This window comes from Mastomys coucha, unplaced genomic scaffold (assembly GCF_008632895.1).
Source record: "Mastomys coucha isolate ucsf_1 unplaced genomic scaffold, UCSF_Mcou_1 pScaffold21, whole genome shotgun sequence".
In the NCBI taxonomy this organism is placed as follows: domain Eukaryota; kingdom Metazoa; phylum Chordata; class Mammalia; order Rodentia; family Muridae; genus Mastomys; species Mastomys coucha.
The window spans coordinates 123,436,351-123,457,239 of record NW_022196904.1 but is presented as its reverse complement, the minus strand read 5'-3'; the positions used below and the strand labels follow the sequence as shown (position 1 = coordinate 123,457,239).

The following is a 20,889-nucleotide window of genomic DNA, read 5'->3' as shown; positions in this document are numbered from 1 at the left end:
GAAGCTGGTGTGTGTAACATCTTCAGTCATTCTTCTCTACATACTGAGGCATGGTCTTTCATTGAACCCAGATCCTCTCTCAGCTCAGTCCTCTAGTGAGCCAGCTTGCTGCAGGTATCTCCCATCTTGGCCACTGAAATGTTAGAATTTCTGACTGGCTGCCCCACCCAGCCAGCATTTACATGGATCTGGAGATCCTAACTCTTGTCTTCAGGCTTGCATGACAAGATAGTGACTTGGCTTCTGCTGCATGAAACAATGTGAGGACCTAGGAGGTAATACAGCTTAGAACTCCCCTGCCTCTCAGGCAGGAGGGAACTATTTACCCCATGTCCTCTCTGCCTCTTCGCCTGTTTTCCTCCCTCTTTTGTTATTAGAATGTCATGCAAGCTCTCTGTAGGGACTGAGCAGAAATATGCTGAAGCAATTAATGTCTGATTTTAAACAGAAGTCTGCAGTGGGTGGGGTGTGGCAATTTCCACACAAGGAGACCCTTCACCAAGCACCAAAGGATGAAGCCTGGGGTAGAAAAAAAAAGAGAGGGAATCCCCACCAGCCATGCTCATGGAAAGAGCCCATTCTATGTTTTATTTCCTCATTGTTTCTTTTTTTTTTTTTTTCCAAAGGCTGGCTCTACTTTCTTTGATTCTCCATGCATTGTAATTGAAGGCAGAAGGGAAAAGAATAAAGTGAACCATACCTACTAGGGGGAAGTTGCACACTTAGAAAGCCACCATCCTTTCTGTATTTTCCTTCCTCCTTGGCAGCATTAGCATGACTCATGCAGAAGCATGCCCCTCCTGCTTTCTCTTCTACAGCAGATCCCTCTCATGTTCCAGTGCTGCTGAGAAAGCTTGAGTCCTCCCTGCAGGCTGTGTGTGCGTCTGCATTTACAGTGAGTGTCTAAGTTTAGATGCTGTTGTTATGAGGTTTACTGAACCAGATCCCTCCAGTGAATGTAAAGTGCTGTAAAGGCAGCAGGGTGGAGGGTCAAAGGTAGTCAGGGGCCATTTAGAGTAACAGCAATCGCCTTAGAACCTTCAAGACATCCTGAGACACACCCCTGCAGTTGAGTTTAGAAACTGATGTTTATGCTGATGGTCCAGGGACAGTAACACAAGCTTCAGCTACTGTATTTTTAAGATGAAGGAAGTTGAACATTGGTCTGGCTTTTAAAGGAGATCACAACTATTAGATGCAAAGACAGAGGAAATTTGTGGCTCAAGCTTAAACAGGCTTTCATTCACAAGAGGCTCATTAGTAGATTAAGAATCTATATAACCTGTTTTAAGGAGGTGGGAAGCTGTGATGTCAGCTCCTAATATGATCTTTGTCTACCAGGATGAATGTTCTAGAGAGTGTAAATCTCTTCTCCAGTCCCTCAACATCCTAGCACAGTTTTAATCTAGTTCACATATCAGTGATGAAAATGTTGAGTTCTACATGTGATAGCTTCACCTGCCCTGTGAACTGTTTGTGCAGCCGCTGCTTATGGGCTCTCATGTCTACTTTTCCTGGATTTAATGTTCTTCCTTTGACATCTGGCTGACAGAGTCCTAGTGCTGTGTCCATCTTTGTGAGCAGCAGCTCAGCACATTGTTGCTGTCTGCGGTGATCCAGAGTCCCTCAGTCATTGCAGCTCTGAAATTTATACATCTCCCGGAAATTGGGAAAGAAACAGGGAAGTGACTTTCCCTATCAAGTCAGTGTGAATGGCATATTACTGCCACTGGAGGTAAAGTATCCAAAAAAAGAAAAACTGCCCACCTTGTTCTCCTGCTGTCCTAAAAACCTGTGTAAGCTGGCAATGCCCTAGCCTGGCCCCCATAGGCTCCTTCTTGGCTGATCTGGATCTTGCCAAGGTCCTTGCTATCCCATTTATATTTGGCGTCTCCTGTTGGAGGCTGTGGTTTGCTTCCTGGTTCCCTGCTCCATCTGTCTGAAGATCTGCTGCTACACACAGGTAGTTCGGGATCCAGAAATGTGGAATAGCATACTCTGCCAAACCCACAACCACTAGCTGGCATGCTTGGTCTCACTGGGGTTAGCCATGTATGTTTAGGACATGATTTGCTGCTAACTTCTAGCCCTGCAACTCTGCTAAACTCTCTTCTGGAAGCCTTCACACAATAGACACAGTGACAGGACAGTGGCTTTTGTGTATGCTGTGCAAAACTTTGGTGTTAAGAACATACAAATGCAGTGAGATTGATAAAGCTATAAGTGGATGATTCATGCTGGCCCAATGGTCTTCCCAGCCAAGGATATAACATCTGTTTGTTCCTTTCTTTGTTTCTTTGTTTATATGTTTTGTAACATCTGGGCAGAATCTTCTGTCGGTGTCTGTTTGCTTTCTGGTATCTAGCTCAATTCTAGGGCACGCAAGTTTGCTGTAGAGTGGAGCCCTAGTGTATCAAGCAACACCATGAAAAGAATTTGATATGTTCCTGTTAGGAAAAAGTGTGCAGTGCCAAAGCTTCTCCGTGTACAGACTCAGGAAGGAGACAAACATCATAAAATCTGGCGTAGGCACTGCCTTTCCATGTTTCTCTTACCCAAGCAGAGCCTGCAGTAGTAAAGTATCAACTCAAGCATCATGGTGTGGGTGTAAAATGTCCCAGACTGGCTCCTGTGTTAGAACAAAATTAATCCCCACTGGGAAGCACTGTTTGGGCCAGTCGTGGAAACCTTAGGACTTTGCTGACCTAAACAGGACCGTGTAAGTTGGGCATAGTGTCTGGCTTTTGGCTGGAGTTCCTTCTACTTCCTGGTCAGGAGGAAAGGAGGAAGTTGCTCTACAAGTTCCTATGATCTAACACCAAACCACTTCCAACATGATGCTTTCCCATCATGAAGGGATCTATCCCCCTCAAACCACAAAACAACAACAACAAAAGCCTTGCTTGCATTGGCTGTTTCTGCTTTATATTTTTGTCAAAACCTTGAGAAAATGCAAGACCTGAAAGAAGAACCTAAAGTCCAACTCACCACTATATGGGAACAAAGGCTGTGTAGACTACTTGCCTAGACCTATGCAGGCCTATGTCAGGGGCTTACTCTTTCTTACAAAGTAGACACCCAAGAAAACAACCCATGAATCTCCTAACTTTCCTTATTCCAGTGTACCCATTCCTTTCTCCTCTCCCCCAACCTATATGTAGGGGCCCTTCTCACTGCCATGGCTTTCCAGGACAGGTTTCAGAACTCACAAAAGAGACACTATCAACAAGATACCCACAGATTTCACAAAAGATACATGGCCAATCAGTTACCCACTGTAGGAATTGTATTCTGCTCTCCGGGATTGTTTTAACCCTTTCAAGTCACAAATAAAGCACTTAAGCTCACGGCCATTATATTAGAATAATGAGGCAGATAAACCATAACAAGAAAAGGAGCAAGGGGCTGGGGAAAGACAGATATGACATGGGTGGAAATATTGAACCATTATATTCCATAAATCTATACAAAATACATTGATTCAAATAATCTTAGGTACCAATGATCTCTGTTAGCTGGCAGAGATTGTATCCCTGATAGTTAGTTGGGTTTTACACATCTTTTTCTGAGTGTCTCTAATGAAAGGAAGCCATGTAGGAAGGTTGATTGTTATGGGCCATTTTCTGCCTATGGTATTTTATAATTAAACATAATTGGTGATTTTTTGGAGTAAAGGTTTATAAACATGTTTACATACAATTTGGCAAAATACAGCTTTACTGTACATGGAGATGTCTCCACTTCAAAAACAAAGTCTAGCAGCTGCCATACATTCAGCACTTTTGGCCTAGGACTGGTAGGAACTTTTCCTGTGTTTTGTTTAAAAAGCACAGGGAATACAGATGCACCCTCATAGTGAGTGGGAATAGAAAGCTGCCAACTTAATGTCTCTGGGCCAGACCCCAAAGTCATGAAGGTGATTTCAGGGACACCCATGTTCGAATATCACTGCTTTTCACATAGAATGACATGGCCAGCTTTGCCTACACCTAGCTGCTCTCAGATACACAGGGGGAAAGCTAGCTATAGAAACTGGGACATTGTTGACACCCCACCAGGGACATGCTCAGAGCAGGTGTCATGGATCCATGCTTTCCTGTACAGGACACACTCAAAAAGCCAGAGTGCGAATCTCCTTTCATTACTCCAGTGGTACCCACTATTTTTGCCTGACATAACACATAACTATCTAGAGACTTGCACCTCCAATGCAAGCCATTGGAGCCATTTCCTTTAGGGGCATCAGCATGGGATGATGGTAACTGCAGGAGAGTCATGACTTTCTTTAGAACAGGACTTTAATATATATGTATACATAACTTATAGAATATTATGAAAGATATCCAAGCCTATTAAACAGGGAGCAGGAAGAAAGAGTCTATCTCCACTCCCATTCCTACCCCTGGCCTGCTTTGCCCTTTCTCTCACCACAGTATCTCTCCAGATGTGTCACATGTGTCACATGCACAGAAACATTTGATGAGTGCACATTGACTCAAGAACACCTGCCTCTTTGAGCCGCTGCAAAGCACAGATGTATAGAGCTTCCTTTGCTGGTCCTGATTGGTGGGCACAGGTTTCTGGGGAATTGGATGTCACACTGTAGAGACAGCAGGTGCCATACAGCTATGGAGCCACGTCTTCATCAGAGCTTGACAAGGGCATGATCCTCTGCTTCACGGCTCTGCACTTGCTATATCACACAGCTTGATATCAGTAGCTCTGTAATATGAGGAACAAACAAATGCTTAGTGTCTATAAAATGCCCTAAAGCATTATTATTTTCCTCTTTTTAAATATTTATATAAATAATGTTAGTTGGCACATATAGACATAGTTGAATACATTCTGTAGCATATATTCTAGTTCTATATTTGTTATGTAAAACCCACTAATGTGGTAAATGGATAATATCTAATGGTCACTCATTCTATTATTACCCCATCTAGATTTTATAGATGAGGCTATGGAGATTTAAGTGCTAGAGATAGAATTGAACTCAGGCACTGCCATTTAACCCACATTCAAGATGCTCCATCCCCTATCCTGCTGAACAATGCTACTTCCCAAGGCCACCACTGGGAACAGTCCCTTTGTAGCTCAATTCCTGGTAACAATGTATACAAATGAAGCCAAATGCATGGTAACAGTATATGCAAATACAGCACCTATCCTACAGTTCAGGATCAGGGATGATGACCACATATGAGAGTTGTAACTGTATCAACTATTACCCACTATTCTGGGAAGCCCTGCTGTAGCCCACCAACCAGAAGAGCAAAGGGGCAATGCATCAGGCACCCGTGAGGTCGACTCATCTAATAATGTGAGTCAACTCTCATTTTATTTTTAATAGAACCAAAAGTACTTCCTGGAAGCAAGAAGCAACAGCAAGAAGCACAAAGAACTCTTCCTGCTTTCCCAGTGGAACAGAAGCCCATTAAACACTTCCCTCCTGATGGGGACAGTTCACAAAGCAGTGATGGTCAGCCTAGCATCCTTTCTGAGTCCCGCAAGAGGCAACACCCATACTTCATGACACCCAAAGTCCCTCTGCCTGGGTTTTATTGCCCTTTACAAACTGTGTGTGCCTCTCTGCAGGAAGATGGTGCTGTTCAGATAGAAACACAGTTCCCTGAAGGTAAGGAGAAAGGGTGGCAGTCCCTGGGCTCTTTCTTAACATGCATAAAGTAAATAGCTCAGTGCCTTCCTGGGATGGTTCACACAAGCTGGCCTTATGGAGGTATCAGAGGAAAAAGAAAAATCAGGACCAACAAGTAAACACGCTGGGTAAGTTATACTCCACAAACAGGTTGAAGGAAGTTCTATACAAATCATGAGGCCCCTAGATATACTACACCCAAGGCTAGTGCCAGCTAAAGCCCAGGAGGCTACCCAAGGGGCATTGCAGCCTCTGTTTTTGAAGGTCTGGGGTGCTAGTGCAGCTACCCTGAGGTAACATGCCTCTGGGGCTGCCCAGGCTCCCACTAACTGAATGACAGAAATAATAGCTAAGGAATACAGCCCCTGGCACACAGCCAACATTTCAAATGAACAACTTGGGCCCTAGTGTACATAGGCAGGACCCCATCCCCATTTCCCACAGAGGAAATAGAAATAATCAAGTTGGACATAGGCATCATAGCCCTGCTGGTCAAACTGCTGACCACTTCTAAATACCGTAGTGAGCAATTCTGTGTGGAAAGAATACCACAACAGAGAATAGCCTCTGGTGCCTAGTAATGTAAGGGAGAGAATCTGGACTTTCTATCACCCTGAAGACATTTTTAAAGAACTTAGATAGGGACAGAAAGACACACATAAGAGCGTGTGGTTTGGGATGATAAAAATTAAAATGACTATGTTAATTATCAAAATTAGTATTACTAGCAGTTGGTTCTTATGTTTTTAACTGCCAATTGATTACAGAAGCAATTGTTAAGCACCTGCTGTAAGCTGATCAGTATTTTTCAAGGTGCAGGAGGCACAGGTCTATGATGTATAACTAGGTGAACAATAAAGAGCCTGAGGATGGCCCACACTCTGGGAGGGTCTGAGCAGACATATTTGTCCAAATGATTCTGAGCTGGCATTTAAAATGCCAATGCCATTAGAGATTTCAAAATCATACTTCAAAACACACACACACACACACACACACGCAGACATACACACACACACACACACACACACACACACACACACACACACACACGCACACATACACACCAAGGATAAAGGGAAAAGTGCACAAAGCAAAGAGTTCTAGGAGAGCTTTGGCTGCTTTGGAAAATCGCATGAGGCTCAGAAGACCAGCACCAGAGCCAGGGACTTCTGATTCTCCAAGGACCCCATGGTTTAAGTTGGAAGGCCCTCTATACCCATTGCAGGAGTCTGGATGGCAGGCAGGGCCAAGACTGAAAGAAAGAATCTGAATGGATTTACAATCCAGGTGACGGTTTCAGGAGCAGTATGTGGATAGGCAGGGGAGGGACCAGGCTGGGACTGTCAGGGAGGAGAGAACAGGTCTCTAAGGTGGAAGAGGTCTAAGTGAAGACATTCTGGATCTTGGAGCAGATACCATGAGCAATAAGGAGGCATCCTGCTAGGACTGGTCCCGGTGTTACCATATTCACATAGAGATCAGAGGCCATATAGGGCAGGAAGACGCTGGACTAAGACAAAGGAGGAGTTGGGTGAGGCTGGAGTTGAGAAGGTACTGCAGACTGGAGGTCAGAGGGAAAGAGTGGGCTAAGGGTAGTGGAAGGATCTATCCTGCATTCCAGACCAAGGCTTGGTCAGGAGGTGGCATGGAACTAATGCTATTCTACCAACCCCAGGATCAGGCCCACTTGCAGCACCAAGGGATCAATTAATTTTTGACCCTTTCCACAAAGGGAAATTAAAATGGCCCCAGGAAAGGGTTCTTCCAGACTTGAGAGAGAGAAACCCTTCTGATTGCTTCTGTGAGGCTAGTGGTGGACTCTGGAAAATGAAGGGGAGGGACACATAATTGAACACCATCCCCACTCATTATATCATTAGTGCAGCAAACACAAGGCAGATTAATATGCTGTCTTGAAACAAGCGAACTGTAATAATTACACAGGACACACTTAATATGAGATCCAGACTAGAAAAGTCTCCTTTCATTCTGAGCAAAGGTATCGTGAACGTTGCAATCTAAGGAGCACCTCCATGGCCTAACTAGCCAGTCACGGACTCCAGATGACTGCCGCAGGAACTGGGGCAGTTGGGAAGATCTGTGATGAGGCTGGATCTCATCAGCTTAACAAGGCCCATTCATAACTTACTGGCATTTCTGTTTTCTAAATTGTCTTGTGTGTGTTCCTCCCGTGTCAGGCAGCCAGGCAGGAAAGCCACCGAGTGCCTTCTAAATGTATTACATATCTGCTTTCCTAGATTACACGTGTTGTGACTTGGTTGTAAAACTAAAGGAATGTGAGAAGCATGAAGACCCCACTGTCACACCTGAGCCCTCACCAGCAACCCCCTCTCCATCAATCCCAGAAGGAACACAGAACTCTGAGCCATCGGAACATAGTGATGAGCCTCTGCTGGCAAGCTCTATGACTTTGCAGGTAAAGTCTCTGACATATCCCCATCTTGGCTTAACTCTAGTCAAGAGGAGGTCTCTCCTGAGGAGTGTGTCCTACATCTGACCTCACTTCTGCCTGTGACTCCCAGTCTTTCTGTTTGCATCACTCTGGCTCTTCCCCGATATTTTCTAAACTTCTCTTCTGCTATTAGGCCTCAATGGAAACAATATACTTGACTCCACAAGGTAAGAATAAGAATTGTTGATACGACCAACCACGTCAATGACCATGGCAATGAAAGGGTGCCCAGAGGTCACACAGGGTCATGTCGCATTTGATTTTTCAAAAGATCCCTATTAGATGAGAGCCCCTAGACATCCTATAGTCGGATGAGGGTGCACGGCCTTCAGGAAGCTTTCCAAGTTATGTGTCCACGAGTTGAAGGGCATGGAAGATATATACATACATATATATATATATATATTAGCTGCTTCTCTGGTTATAGAACTAACATGCATATATTGATCAAAGTTATAACATTTAACATGGTGGATGACCTCAGAGAAAGTCGTTGCTATTAGCACACTGCACAGTTAAATACACTTTCTGGGAAGGCACTTACTATGGGGTGCAACTTCCCACAAATGTAAAGAAAGTTCCATTGGCTCATGGCTGCATCCTTGTACCTTGACGAGCCTGTGAGAAACATCTAAGGTGTCCCCAGAAACCCAAACATCGAGATGTCCTCAGATGCATAAGCAGTCACGCTGCAGCCACACTTGGGCCAGCCAGGGCATCCTCAGGGACTTTGTCTTCAGCTTTGACCCTTCCCTGAAGCTTCAGCACATTTAGTCAACTTACTCAGCTAATGGCTAGCATTGCCAAAGAGAATCTTTTATCAGTGCAGCTGCCAGAGGCCCAAGCATGATGCAGATGGAGCTCACGATGTGTTCCTCTCTGAGCCCCCAGTAAGCAGGAAAGTACTAGGACCAAGGAACACTTCAACCCTGCAGCATACCCAGCAAGCCTGTCCTGAGCACCTGCTGTAGGCAGATGGGGACAATGCCTGTGAGAGCTGAGTTAATGAGATGCAGCATGCGTCTCTATAGCAAAGTTTCCAACCTGTGAGTTGTGACCCCTTTGGAAGTCAAATGGACCTTTCACTAGGGTAGCCTAAGACCATCAGAAAAATATAGATATTTATATTATGATTCATAATAGCAACAAAATTATAATTATGACGTAGCAATGAAAATCATTTTATGGGTGGGGGTCACCACAACATGAGAAACTGTATTAAAGGATGAAGCATTAGGAAGGTTGGGAACCTTCTACAGCCTGGCATGGAGATAGCCATGTGGGGCCCATTCTTTCACAAGGCAGTCTGTGAGGTACTGTGATGCTCTGGTTGAACTTAAAGACTCAGTAGGGCCTACTAGAAGTGGGTATGGCTGCCACCAGTATTCCTATGAATAGAACAATTTTAGGCAAAGGCATTCAAGAGATAGGAAGTTGAGAGGATGAATGGTATCAGGGGATAAGTGTGAAGTTAGACTGCTGAGGGTCAGCACATTGTCTTTTAAGCTACCTTGAACCTCATTGTTTACATCTGTTCTAATATGAATAAATACAGCAGATTTCAAAATCAATGCAGGGATTCATAAAGAGGATGGGTGTAAGTGGTTTCCCCAGTGTCTACCATGGCAGCCCTGTGTGGCTGGTCTTTGCTACTTTGTGGATTCCCCACCATTCATCCTCCTGCCACCCAATTTCAGCCCCTACCTCTAGGTAGGAGAGAAAGGCATAGAGGGGACAGAGGGAGAGATAGAGATCCCTGAATCTAATTTCTTCTTGTTGTTTCTTCTTTGAGCACAACTACTAACAAATCACAATTCCACCTATTGGGTCTCTATTTATATGTCCTATGAAAGTTCCCAGAATAAACATCACGCAATTGCAGAAACTATCTGCAGCTGGCTAAACCACACCTCTGCTAGAGCATGAAGCAAATCATAGTCATCCGCTGTGGAGAGTCCAAAGCAGCCCTGCTTCCCTACACTTGGGATTAAAATGAAAGCACATTTTAATGTTCTTACAACATTTCCAAAATTCTAAAATTCTACAGCCCTGTACATGTTGCTTTGAACAAGGAGATGTGGGGAGATCTTGATCTGTCCTATGAAGCTCACAGAACCACTCTGTATAGCAAAGCCTTTTCTACCTCTAACCAGAAGTGGTTCTCTTTAGCTACAGATAAACCTCTGAAAAGCACCATTATCCACACCAGGGGGACAATTCCTGTATTCTTAAGACTCGACCCCCAGTAGGAATGAGTATGCACATTTCTAGCACCTGCCTTCTAGTCTCACCCTTGTCACTCTTAGAATATGGAATTACAGAACCCTGAGATTTGGGCTCCTCAGCAGTGAGTGGCTTGGCAGCATGAATCAACAAATAGGCAGAGGTTAGCCATTTGTATCTAGTGGCTTCAGTGCTAGTTATTTCTTGGTCCTGATGCAGTGTGCTGCTGGCTGGCGCTGACCTCTAGTACCTTGTCTTCAGTGTGACCATACCATCTTTACACATGGTCATGGGGCGGCTGCGGTTGGATTTGCACTGTACCTTTTACCATAGAGTGTTGTGCTCTTGATGGGCTCCCATCTAGTAAATCAGATGGCTGTATTGTTAGCTGCTCTCCCTTCTCTTCAAAAACAAAGTCTGTTCTTTGTTCCAATCAGGAAGCGCTAGAAGTCCATAGACCTCAGTTCATTTCCCGATCACAAGAACGGTTGCAAAAGCTTAAGCGCATGGTACAACAAAGGAAAACCCAACAGAAGGAGAGCCTGGGGCAGAAGCAGAGCCTACTTCCTGTCCGCGCCAACAAGAAGCAGTTCACCGTTCCCCATCCTCTTAGCGGTAAGCTGCAGGTGGCTCAGGAGGCCTGGACAGACTGGGGACAAACATCCTCAGGCTTGGAGGCTTCACTGAAGAGATGATGATCCCAAATTACACCACTGGCATGCACAGACCTCAGCATCCTGAAGCCGGCTCTGGGAGCCAGCTCATTTTGAGAGGTTACATATGGGCATGCAACTCAGCAGAAATAACTTGGGACACAAATTCACCATTGTAGCTGGGAAAGGAGCCACACCACTGTAGGAGCCAGGATAGTGAGTTCAAATTCTTGGCTCCTAAGTGGAGTCTTACAAGCCATCTCCCTTGCCCTTGATAGATTGCAAAATAGACCTGGGGCAAGAAGTTGACTCCAGCTTGTCTGCATCAACATTTGTCATCTGGAGACCTCTTCCTGCTGTGAGCTCAGAGGAAGGATGGCCAGCTTGCCCAGCACAGTGAGGCCAGGGACAAGATGACCCTGAGAGGCAGGACTCTCCTCACTTACTCACTCACTCACTCACTCACAGGAGAAGGAGTTAGCAGGAACCTTTTCTGGGCCTAGCCCCACGTTGGAGGCTGGGAAGATCACTGTGAGCAAGATGACCTCAGTTTCTTTTTTATTTTTGTGGACCCTCATAAACAGGCCCTTGAACTAGCAAGGATAACAAGAGATGAAGGCAAGGACCAGGGACATCAGAACACTTATGTAGAGCCTGCCAACCCAAATCTTAAAACCTGGGGGTTTGGAGAAGCCTCTGGTATGTGACTATGAATATAGGCTCAATGGGATCTTTCTTCTTAGGAAAATGTTTTGGCCCCCAGGATGTGAAATCATGAGTATGATTCTGAGTAGAAGTCCTCTGGGGAAAATAGCATAATCAATAAAATGCAGCTTAGCAAAGCTTACCAAGATCTCAGGAGGAGGGGAAGCAGGAGAAAGAGAAGAAGGCTTCTGAAATTGGTTCCTATTAGACTCCCTTCTGGGTAGACCAACTCCTTCCTGCATCCATAGCACTTTAGGAGAGCTTTCTAGAAACCCTAGAAAGAGCACAGATGAATGCCTTGTTTTCATACAAGGGATCTGGCAAGCTACCTGTTCCTTCCATCCTATGGCACATTCCAGAAGGATGAGAAACAGAAACCAACCAGGCAGATGTGCAAAGGGCTGTATGTCTAGCTAGCATTTCAAGCTAGGTGTAGACACAGGCTTGATCTAGGTGTGTTCCCTAGCGGACTGTTTAGTCTCTGGCTCAACAAAGAGCATGTGCTTCAGGCACAGCTGTCTCAAGGCACTGTGAAGACCAGATGCCAGCCACAGTGGGAGTATCCCCTTGGCACCTTCAGTCACGCTGGATATGAAAGATGTCACTTGGTCAAAAGAGTCAGGTATTGACACTGATGCCAACAGATAAGCTCAATATAGATGCAGGCACACACAAGCTAACGTTGGGAGATCTCTGTTTTCAGCCTTTGGTTTGTGTAAGAAGAAGCAGAGACAGATGTCCATAGGAAACTTCTTCAGATGGTGATGTATTTGTTAATTTTATATCACTATGACAAATACCCAAGACAAATCAACTTCTAAGGAGAAAGGGCTTGATTTAGGCTCAGTTTTTGAAGTTTCAGGATGATTACTTTATGGCAAGGCAGCACATCACAATGAGATGTCCAAAGTGGAGCAAAGCTGCTCAGCTTGTGGCAACCAGGAAGCAAATGAGAGAAGGAAGAAGAGACCAGGGTCTCCCTGACTCCTTCAAGGGCATACCTCCAATGACTTGAGAATGCCCACTTTACCCTATCAAAGTATCTGCTACCATCCTGTAGCTTCAAGCTGGAGACTGAGCATTTCACACACAGGAGGAAGCTACAGATCCAAACTGTAGCAGGTGCTATGATGAGCTCCTCCTCTCCTGAGGAAAACCTTCGAGCTCCACCATAGCAATGGCCACAGTATCAGATAGGGTCCTGCCTTTGTACACCGGCATTTCTTTCCTGTCATACTGTAAGACACTGCTATCTGCTTGCTGGCTTAAGAACACGGACATGCATTATCTCAGCGTTCTGGAGATCAGGGGTCAAAATTAAGGCACCTGCAGGGCCAGTCTTGTCTGGAGGCTCAGTGTAGAGCATGCATGTCACATCTCTCCTAGCTGTGGTGGCTTCTTGGCCATCCCTGGTGCTCTTTGGCTGGTGAGTGGCCCCTGTGCTGCCTTTGTCCTCACATGACCGTCTTTCTGCCTGTGCGATCGTGAATCTGAATTTTCTCTTTTCACTCAAAGCTGAATTCCACCCGTCCAGTATGACCACATACTAACTTGATTATATTTGCAAGGACCATATTTCCAATGACAAGGTCAAAAGAAGGCCACAGTCACAGTTTGGGGAATTTGGACTTGAATGTATCTTTTGTATATGTGGGGACATGCAATACTGCTTGCAACATCAGCTAATTTTGATGTTTTTTTCCCAAAACAAATATCCTTGTAAGTTCGTGTGCTTTAAATGAACATTTTAAAATAGTATCTAGTAATAAAAGGGGCCCAGTCTGGATGCATAGTATTAAATAACGAAGTCACCTTTTTTATTCCCCCAATTCCAAGACTGTCCTGGCCACTGGAATGCTCTTTAGGGGACTCGATCAGCATGGATTTTATGGCCTTTCCAACTGTCCCTGTGGTATGGACGTGTTGAGGAGAGCTTTATTTCTATGTTTGTTTGTGTTAGGTCAGTTAGATCAGACAATTCTTGAAACTAGAGCCTTGTATAAGTTCAGGCTAGTGAGAGGGAATGTTTAAGGCCCCATTAAACAAGTCTACAGTACGCATCTTGTCTTCAGCCTGTCTGCTGGCAAGATGATAAAAGCAAAATGCAGATGTTTCCTTACATGCTAAATTAGATCATAAATCATGTGTGCGAACGAGCCCCGGCTGCAGCATTGAGACGTCTGGTGGAAGGAAGGCTCAGGCTTGCTTTTCAATGCTGGGGTAACTGCTTCTGATCAGGAATGGGCCAAGCAGTCTTGGCTCAGGGACAGACCTGAGTGTTTCAGGTGGGAGCTCTGTCAGCTGACAAGGCTAGGAGAGGCAGGTCCCTGGATTTGCAGGAGCAATGACGAAAGGGACCTGGGGCCAGCTGTTTCATGTTGTTTGATGAGTTTGAAATAGCCTTGGAGGCTCAGGGGCAGATGATGGTGTGTGTGTGTGTGTGTGTGTGTGTGTGTGTGTGTGTGTGTGTGTATGTTTTCCTGCGCACATGTGCATGCATATGTGGGTGTAAGTGCTAATTAGAGCTAAGGGTCCCTGTCTGAAGGGCAGGGAAAGGTTTATAAGTAGTTGGGGGTGACAGAGGGTGCATGAAGTAGCTTTAGAAATTCCTGGCTGTAGTCCCCAGCTCCTGATTGGGGAGTTTCCCATTTCATGGAGGTGAATGGAAACTAAGCAGGTGAGTTCTGGGACAGCAGGTAGGGGTAGGGGGGAGGAAAGCGCAGGAATGAGAAGTGGCTGGAAGATCCTCAAGTCTAACTATGGAGATGGGGTTAAGGGAGATGAAAGAGCCAGAAATCAACTCAAAGAAAAAATTACAGGGAAGGGGTGGGTGGAGAGGCTAAAAGATATAAGTTTAGTCTTATGCAGAGGTCAGAAGATGGGTCAGCTTGCTGTGTAGAGGCTGCAGGCCAGAAACAATATAGGCAGAGGCTATGAAGGTCCTGGTATATAGACATGTAGAAAGGTTCTTAGGTGGAATAACAAGTAACATATGGCAATTATTGAGCTGAGTGAGAAAAGCTGAGATGATAAATCCCCTGAATTGTGGGCTTCTGCCTTCTTCCTGGGTCAGCACTCTTATCAACTTACTGGAGTCACCTGGAATTATAAGCAAGCATCAGCTCTTCAGGATCATGTGTGGACTGAGCCATGTGCAGGATATGGTTAGGCTGAGCCATGTACAAAAGCTAACCATAACTCAAGAGCTGAATGTTTTGGAATTAGCTGTTGCTTCTTCCTTTCAGACAGAACCCAAAGCAGGCTATCCTGAATGCATAGAGGGAAGAGTTAAGTAGAGCCACATGGGCACCTGCATTCTGCAGGGTTTGGATGGTCACTGGGTGGACAGCAGCCCTTGCCGTTCTTCTTTGACACACTGGGGACTTCATCCTGGTTTTGCTGCAGCTCCTCAAACTTGCCCTTGAGCATCTTTCACTGGAGTCTCAGGTTCTCCCTGGGTCATATCCCCATCCTTTCCAGATCCTTCCCAGCATATCTCTGCCTCCAGGCTCCCTAGTTAATCTCACTTTCTATTGTAACTCCTGAAAAGATGACAAAACACTAGATATGGCACCCTGCCTGACCTCACATCCATGTATGTGTTTTAAAACACATACCTCTAAACTCTTTACCTTGACGGGTGGGCTGGTGTGTGGAGACTTTTACTTCTCCACCCAGTTCTTTCTTAAACATGTGTCCTTACTCTTAACTCAGTGTTAAGCCTCAACCTGGCAGGGACCTGACACAGCCACATGGCCTGGTTACTACTTTAGCTCCTTCCACATACTCACCTCATGGCCTCCTTCCACATCTATTTTAATTAGGTTGTGTATCTCACCCTTAGGCATGTAGAAAAATCCACCGGGAGCATCTGCTTCCATAAGCCTCTCTTTCCTCAATGGCCCCGTTGCCATTTGCAAACTTGTGGTCCTTATTTATTTACAAATAGCCTACTAGTCAAGGTGCTGGGGGACTGTACCCATACCAGAAGCATGGGTGACCACATGGCTCCCTGCTGTATCTCACAAATCAGATGGACTTCATCTGAACTGTGTTATCCACACCTCCCAAGGTGAGCCAAGTCAGAGCCTTTCAAATCCTGGACCAGTAGAGAGATGGAATTCTCCAGAAGGCTCTTGAAAATTTCCTTTCCCAGAAGATGGCTGACAGTTCTTGGCTGGAGCCAGTATTAACAGTGCTTTGCCTTCTCAGAACACCCAGGGGGAGATGTGACTCAGTAGATAAATGAGAACAGCAGCCTTGGTCACCACAGCTCCTGCGGCCAGCCCAGCGGGGCTGAAGCACACTCACTTCTGCCTCATCTGATCCACTGAATGTTTTCCCATAAAATGCTGAGAGAAATATTTGCAGTCAGCTCTCCCAATATTAACCACAGAGGAATTTTAAAATGTGCTTATCGGAGAAAAGTAAAATTTTCTTTATCAGCTCACAGAGAAAACAGGAAGCAGGAGCTACTTGAAGACTTCTGGTTCAGAGTCCTTCGCAGGCAGACTTGAGAAACTGCGAGAGGTTGCCCTACTGCCTTGCTTCATTTTTAAAAGAAGTTTACGTTTTCGGTTCTCATCTGTTGGTTAGAATTAGCCTTACAGGATGAGGTCATTTCCAATCACATTAATAAAATGTAGGATCTCTGCTCTGAAGATAGTGGGGGAGAGGGGCTTTATAAGTGATTTGCCAATGTCGTGGGTTTTCTTTTCCAAATGACTTCCTTCGTGTCTTGCGAGACACTTAAGTAATAAACTGTGTCGAAACTCTAAGGATATAGTTTGTAAAGTTCATCAATATTGCATAGATCTCCATTTCTTGTGATTCTAAAAACACAAAACAAACAAGATTAGAGAATCCTAGAATCCAAGCGAACACTGATAAAAATTTCTATTTGACCAGCACCCGCTTCAGCAGCTGGAGGGCAAGGCATGCAGTCCATATTTAAACTTATTTAAGAGCACATGTATTTTGTTTTAGCTTTAATCTAGCTTAGTTGACAAAAACTATACAAACTTATATGTGTACTGTCCCTTCATAAAGAAACATGTTGCAAAATAACTAGATGGCTATGGGGGACCCAGCCAGCACCTACCTACTTACCTTTTGTCCTGAGGACCATTGTCTCTGCCATCTGGAAGTCAAGTGCTTCTGTGCTCTGGTCACCTTGGTGTAAGGAAGGTCTTCAGAATGTTCCTCCACTTAAGCAACCCAGACTTTATCACCTTACCCATCCTTTCCCAGGCCACCCCCACCCAGTCCCGAGAAACCTCCATTCTAGGCTGCATTCTGTGAGGGCCTATGTGAAATCCTGCAGTGTTTGTCTTTCTCTGCCTATTTACTTCATTTAATACAAGGATCATCCATGTTGTCTTGACTATTTTTCTTTTAAACAACCAAAAAGTAATGAAAATAGAGCTGAGACTATAAATCCTCTAATAGATAGATAGATAGATAGATAGATAGATAGATAGATAGATAGATAGATAGATAGATCGATCCACCAGTCTCGCTTTCATGGAGCCCTCTGCTCACTATATATCACTGTTACAAACAACATCATATATAGACACGTATTATTTGTTATACCTGTAACACTATCTATATATTTATTATTATATATTCTTGTTATAAATGATGCAGCAATGGACACAGATGTGCAGCTGTCCCATCAACATACTGATATGGTTTCCTGAGTGCCACACTTATAGACCATTCTTTTTAGTTTTTAAGGAGCCAGTTGCTATCAACAGTGTGTAAGAGTCCCTCTTTGTCACCCCTCTCTAGAAGTTCTGGTAGTAATTTTTTCCCATAGCAGAGATGTGGGGTCAGTTTGTATTTTCATGTAGCTACATATTGTATGTTGTTTGTTTGTTGTTTTGTTTTTTAAAAAAATTCCAGCCATCCAATTTTACCAGCATCTGAGGAGCTGGATGCTGGGGTGAAAACCTGCTAGCTTAAGTAGGCAGAGAAAGCATCCAGCCGACCTGCCCCAAGAAGGTAGAGGCCCTTTCTCCCCCTCCACACTGTCTTAAAGCTCTTTCAACTCAAAGACCCTCCTTTTTCTTCCTTAGTTTTCTCATGTCCACTCCCTTTAACTGGTTGCTTGCTCTGCCTTGACTAGTGGGAGTATTTCAACAATGCTCTTCAAATTATTGTCAGGGTCTTTTTTCATGTATTAATGTCTTTTCCAATTCTCTCTTTAGTACCTTAGTACGAACCTTTCCTAGCCTACTTAAATTTATTTCTATTTTCATTTTGGGTGAAGCTATTAGTATGGGGCATTCTTGACTGCTTTTCCATCCATTTCATTGACAACATACGGAAACAATAGTGATTGTGTGCTGAGTCCGTTCCTTAGTCCAGCAGCTTTTGCTGCCATCTTTAGGAGTTCCTCCATGGTAAAATTGTGTCCTCTTCATACAAAGATAATCTCACTTCTGGATGCCAATTGTTCGCCCTGCCAATTGTTCACTGCTCCTATCTAACTCTACAGACAATGGAAGTGGTGTGGATGGGCAGCCTTGTCCAGTCCCTGACCTTAGTGGGGAAACTTTCAAGTGTGTGATGTTGGGTGTAAACTTAACTTGGTTTGTCATCTCTGTCCCTCATTATGCTGAAGTATATTCTTCTTTTTTTTTTTTTTACTTCACATCTTAATATATTGAGTTTTGTTTTGTTTATTATGACAAGATGTTGACATTTGTCAAATAATGGTTTTTCCCTTTGGTTCTATTACACACACACACACACACACACATACACACACAAAGGAAAAGTTCTACTTGACAGGTAAACAAGCCTTTAAGTCACTGGGTGATACTGTGTTCTGCTTACTCATCTCTCAGTCCATCACAGTCCATCTGTATTAAATTTGTCTAGATTGGACACTAAGGTAATACAACCACTTAAAAGTTAATTTGAAAGTACTGTCTCTTCAGTTGTCTGGAAGTGCCAGGAAGGCTTCTATTGGATCTCACTGAGCTTCTTGCTAAAAGTCAACAGGCTTCCCCTCGATGGCATTCATTTTTTGGTTTTTTTTTTTTTTTTTTTTTTTTTTTTTTTCCAGACAGGGTTTTTCTGTATAGCCCTGGCTGTCCTGGAACTCACTCTGTAGACCAGGCTGGCCTCGAACTCAGGAATCCCACCTGCCTCTGCCTCCCAAGTGCTGGGATTAAAGGCGTGTACCACCACCACCACCCCTCTTTCTCTTTCTACTTGACTTATTCTTGGTAGATTTTCTCTTCCTAGGAATTTATGCCTTCCTTTGAGGTTATCCAAGTTGTAGATATAATTATACACAGTTGTCTCTCTTGGTCCTTTGTATGTCTGTGGTATCTGTTGCAACGTCTCGCCTAATTTCTGATTTCATTCCTTTGAGTGTTTTCTTTTTCTTAGTTTAAAGGCTTGTCAAATTTTTTTATCTCAAACACACATATTTTTTAAAATGAATATTCACCCTGCCGCCCCGTGTGTGTATGTGTGTGTGTGTGTGTGTGTGTGTGTGTATGCGCGTGCACACACGCGTGCACACACGCGTGCACATACACACTCGTTTACCTGCTTTTGCCTTTGCCTTTGAACGAAGGTAGGAGTAAGATGACAACTTTGAAGACTCCGGGTTTTTTTCCTACTACTTTACCTAGGTTCTAGCAGTGGAATTCAGGTCATCAGGCTTTCTGGCAAGCACTCTTAAGCTGCTGAGCAATCTCATCAGCCCTCTAACCCAACCCTTCATTATCTTTATCCTTTGCGTTGTTTTTCTGATCTTTATTTCACTTGTTTCTGCTTTGATTGTTGCTATTTCCCCTTCTACTAACTAAACTAATAACTTAGTCTAGTCTTCTTTATCTGATTGTTTGTGTATAATGTTACATCTTTTGAAATCTTCATGGGTATAGGCATATGAACTTTCCTCTTAGGGTTGTTTCTGCCAAATCCTGTGTGTACTGCTGTGTGGTTCCACTTCTGTCTTCTGATGTTTATTTTCCTTTGCTATCTTCTTGAGCTCATTGGTTGTGCTGAAGCATCTTATTTCATCTTCATGTATTTGTGAACTTTCTTACAGTTGATTTCACTTTATAGTACTATGGCTATAGTCTCAGACTTGATAAGGCATGCCTGTGACCAAACATATAATCTGTCCCAAAGAAGATACTCTATGGGCTTAGAGAAGAATATGTTTTGATGGTTGGGGATAGAATGTTATATGTATGTCTGTTAGGCTCATTTTATTTAAAGGGTTGCTAAAGTTGAATGGTTGAATGTTCCTGCACTGATTTCTCTGTCCTTTGATGGCATCCACCATTAAAAGTGAGATCTTGTATAGTCCCTGTAATATATGACTCTCACCTATCATCAGACTATTATTTACTTGGTACATTTGGGTATTCCAATGTTGAGTGCACATGTGTGCATGTGTGTGTGCCCACACATGCATGTGTATGTAATTATTTTATACTCTTTATGTATTACCTCCTGATCTTTAGTGGTATTTCCCTATATCACACCATTAACCTACATCATTACAAAAACCATCTTGTCTCTCTCCCTGTGTTTAGCTTGATCTATTTCTCCTGATCTAAGGAGAGCCTCTCCTGGACCCTTTTGGTCTCACTTTACACAGAGCATCTTTTACATTGAAATCTTACTAGTCTATATACCATTAAAGCTGCAGCAAGTTCTCAAGGCAGTTTGCAGATCTGTCTTGTTTTGTGTTTGTTTATACTTACATCTATCTTTATTCTCTTAGGAGAAGGTCTTATTATATACTACATTAGAAATCCTCCTGATTCTACTACCCAAGTACTAGGATCACAGACCTGTGCCACTACACCCGGCTTGTTTTAATCCATGCATTCACTCCATGACTTTTTCCTCCTTATTTTGTGTGTATGGACATTTTCCTTGCATGTGTGCACATATCGTATACATGCAGTTCTTGCAAAGGCAAGAAGAGGGAGCCAGATCAACTGAGACTAGAGTTCTATATCCTAGTGAGCTGCCATGTGGGTACTAGAAATTGAAGTCTGGTCCTCTGGAAAAGCAATCAGAACTCTTAACCACTGAGCCATCTCTCCAGCTCCCACTCTTGACATCTGGTAGATGATTTAATTCATTTATACTCCAGATAATTAGTGAAAAGTAAGATCTTCCTGCTGTCA

The 20,889-nt window shown here is 43.9% G+C and overlaps 1 protein-coding gene across 4 annotated transcripts in view; it reads left to right on the top strand.

Annotated features, from left to right (window-relative positions):
* Positions 1-20,889, top strand: part of CUNH10orf90 (chromosome unknown C10orf90 homolog) — a 147,751-nt gene that overhangs the window by 110,604 nt on the left and 16,258 nt on the right. For 3 of the 4 annotated variants that reach the window (XM_031388631.1, XM_031388632.1, XM_031388633.1), the window contains exons 4-6: positions 5,357-5,641; positions 7,924-8,102; positions 10,799-10,976. In XM_031388631.1, coding sequence (XP_031244491.1) covers positions 5,357-5,641; positions 7,924-8,102; positions 10,799-10,976 — 642 coding nt within the window. The remainder of the gene's footprint in view (positions 1-5,356; positions 5,642-7,923; positions 8,103-10,798; positions 10,977-20,889) is intronic. The other variant, XM_031388634.1, reaches the window with a different exon arrangement.